Source organism: Nanorana parkeri, unplaced genomic scaffold (genome assembly GCF_000935625.1).
Source record: "Nanorana parkeri isolate BGI_ZX_2015 unplaced genomic scaffold, ASM93562v1 scaffold442, whole genome shotgun sequence".
Classification (NCBI taxonomy): Eukaryota; Metazoa; Chordata; class Amphibia; order Anura; family Dicroglossidae; genus Nanorana; species Nanorana parkeri.
This window is the reverse complement of record NW_017306710.1, coordinates 7,877-10,490: the sequence shown is the minus strand read 5'-3', so window position 1 is coordinate 10,490 and position 2,614 is coordinate 7,877. Positions and strand designations below refer to the sequence as shown.

General features: G+C 34.0%; 1 protein-coding gene across 1 annotated transcript in view; it reads left to right on the top strand.

The window, feature by feature from the left end:
- The window catches only part of LUM (lumican), a 26,546-nt gene extending 25,488 nt beyond the window's left edge, over positions 1-1,058 (top strand). The window contains exon 3 of the mRNA XM_018560243.1: positions 681-1,058. Coding sequence (XP_018415745.1) covers positions 681-832 — 152 coding nt within the window. The 3' untranslated portion in view covers positions 833-1,058. The remainder of the gene's footprint in view (positions 1-680) is intronic.
- The last annotated feature ends 1,556 nt before the right edge of the window (positions 1,059-2,614 follow it).

The window sequence follows — 2,614 nt, the reverse complement described above, 5'->3', positions numbered from 1 at the left end:
TATATATATATATGCTCTTTGTTCTTCTAGCAATAACTAATCAACACATTAATTTGTTTATAAAGATTTCAGTTATAAGTTAGGGTTAGGTTAAGTTATCTTGATTGTTCCCAACCTGCATGGTGCACAATATACATTTAAAAAAAGGTCAGGACGATAGGAATCCCCTTGTATTGGTGCACTAAATGCAATCAATGCATAAATCTTGCCATTAGAGATTAGAAAAAATGTAAGGATCTTTTAGCTGATATTGGAATTTTGTGACCTTTTTATTTACATTTTCTGGATTCTTGTGCTAGCATGCACATGCATTTCTATGTATGCAAGGAAATGTGCCCAAGACTCTGTGTGGTTGTAGCACATTGATTCAGCTTTCATAGACATTTTCACTTTATTGTTTTTTTGGTCCTTGTTTTGTGGTAAGTAGAGATAGAACACTACTCTGTGTAATTTGCCTACCTAAAAGTCTGGAAATCTAGACCCCAAAATTCTGAGTTTCAAAGGGGTCTAAATATGTAGCTTTAGATAGAATGTCAATATAATGTTGTTTTATTTTTTGCTAGGATATATAGATAACCAGTTCAAGCAGATCACTTAGAATAAAAAAATGATGATGATTTTTTTAAATACATAACAGCAGTAATAATATAAAGTCTATTACTTCTCCTTCCTCGTTACAGAAATAACCGTAGCCAGCTTTTGTAAAGTTATCGGCCCACTGGACTACTCCAAGATCAAACATCTGCGCTTGGATGGAAACAACATCACCCGATCTGAAATCCCCAATGAATTTCACAACTGTCTCCGCTTAGCTTCAGAGATTGATGTGTAAAATGAAAGATTTGCTTAAACAGTGGTTCTCAAGCTGATTATTCATTCTTTCTTTCATTCACTCGTCATTCACTCATTCAAATCCATTCAAATATACAACATATTAAAAATTGAATCCTCACATTTTTGTGCCAGATTAAATGCATGTGGTCCAATTGTAAAGATTTAAGGCAAAGATTAAAGATCATTAAAAAAAAAGAATATTTAACTAACCTATAGCACATGATGAAAATATAAAAAAATATTAAAAACCCCTTGATGGGGAAGTAAACTCTTTCTAAAAATGTAAAAACAAAAATCATGATAAATATTATCTTGTAAGGAACAGTAACATATTTGGTTTGATTTTTAAAAGTGCTGGCATTTTTCTCTAACTTTACAAACTGGTCCAGTGAAAATATTTTACAGCTTCTGAGCTCCATGTTATAACCATGCTACACATCTATGCTACATTTTGCAAAACATTTAAAATGCAATGGATAGATATATAAATATTAATCTTACAGAATAGTGTGTAGAACTAATGTTAACTGGATTATTTCTCAGAGATGTCAGCTGGTGTAAAGAACTGATTGAGACCTCCACTGGGCTGTCGTTGGGTAAAACATCAATATGCTGAAACAAATGCTAAATTGTAGATTAGTACATAAGATATATACTACTACTACTACTACTACTACTACAACATGAAGCATAGTTCCTAAATGTATGTATGGGTTGTAACCAAACAAATTGTGTATTTTTTATTTTAGTAAAAATGTAGTGTGTATGAATTAAGCCTTTGGACTCCTCTCTTCTGTTAAATACAATCATTTGATGTCAAAATCACAAGTGTTCTCAGGTATTGGAGTCCAGTAACAAGGTAAGAGGAAAGTAAAATATTTCACAGAATTGTAGCATTCTTTAATAGAGGCTCAAAGGCACAATTTCTGTAAAGCTGAACTCCAGGTAAAAGCTAAATAGACAGCTGGAATACATATATTTGGGAGCTGTCTTACTTGCCAAAATACTTTTCTGTCCCTTTTCTGTCCATTCAAACCTGAGATTTGCACAGCCCTACCAAACAGCACTGCCAGCCTAGTGACCTGTCCTTTATCTGTTGCAGTTAGACAACACACCTAGGTCACTGATTTTTTAAATATATATACTCAACTGCAATATGTGCCTAGTGTTCAGCTTCATAATTCTGTGTGGGCCTATTGTTAGTCATGTTAGATATGCTACTCCAGGAATAGTACATTGTTGCGTTAATCTTAACAATAAGCATTTACATTGTCAGTGAATTTCCTCTGTTGGTTCAAAGTGGAAAATCCATTTTGCATCTGTCTGATGACTAGCATAATGTTGCATCCATGTGACCCCACGCATTAAATTATATGATTCCACACCTTAAAGGCTTTGGTTGCTAAAAAGTGGCAATTTGTCAACTTCATTAGCTGGGTTATGGGCAATATAATCTCTGTAATCAAGACTGTTCCTGTGAAATGAGTTCTCTCATAAAGCACTTAAAGTGATCCTGCCATCTAAACTACACATTACCATCAGGTATTTTCCAGACAGAGGGCAATATACCTAACATTTACCCCATTTTGGATCTTCTCTTCACATCACAAGGAGTTTCAAATGTTTGGTCCTGCTATATACTAATTTTAATTTGCAGACCAAATCCAATGCTATGAGATATCTGTTTATCTTCTAATGCAACTCAACATGGCTGCCTATTAGAGATGCATGTATCATGATTAGCATTCAGGAAACTCATGGGCTTGGCATTCAAAGGAAC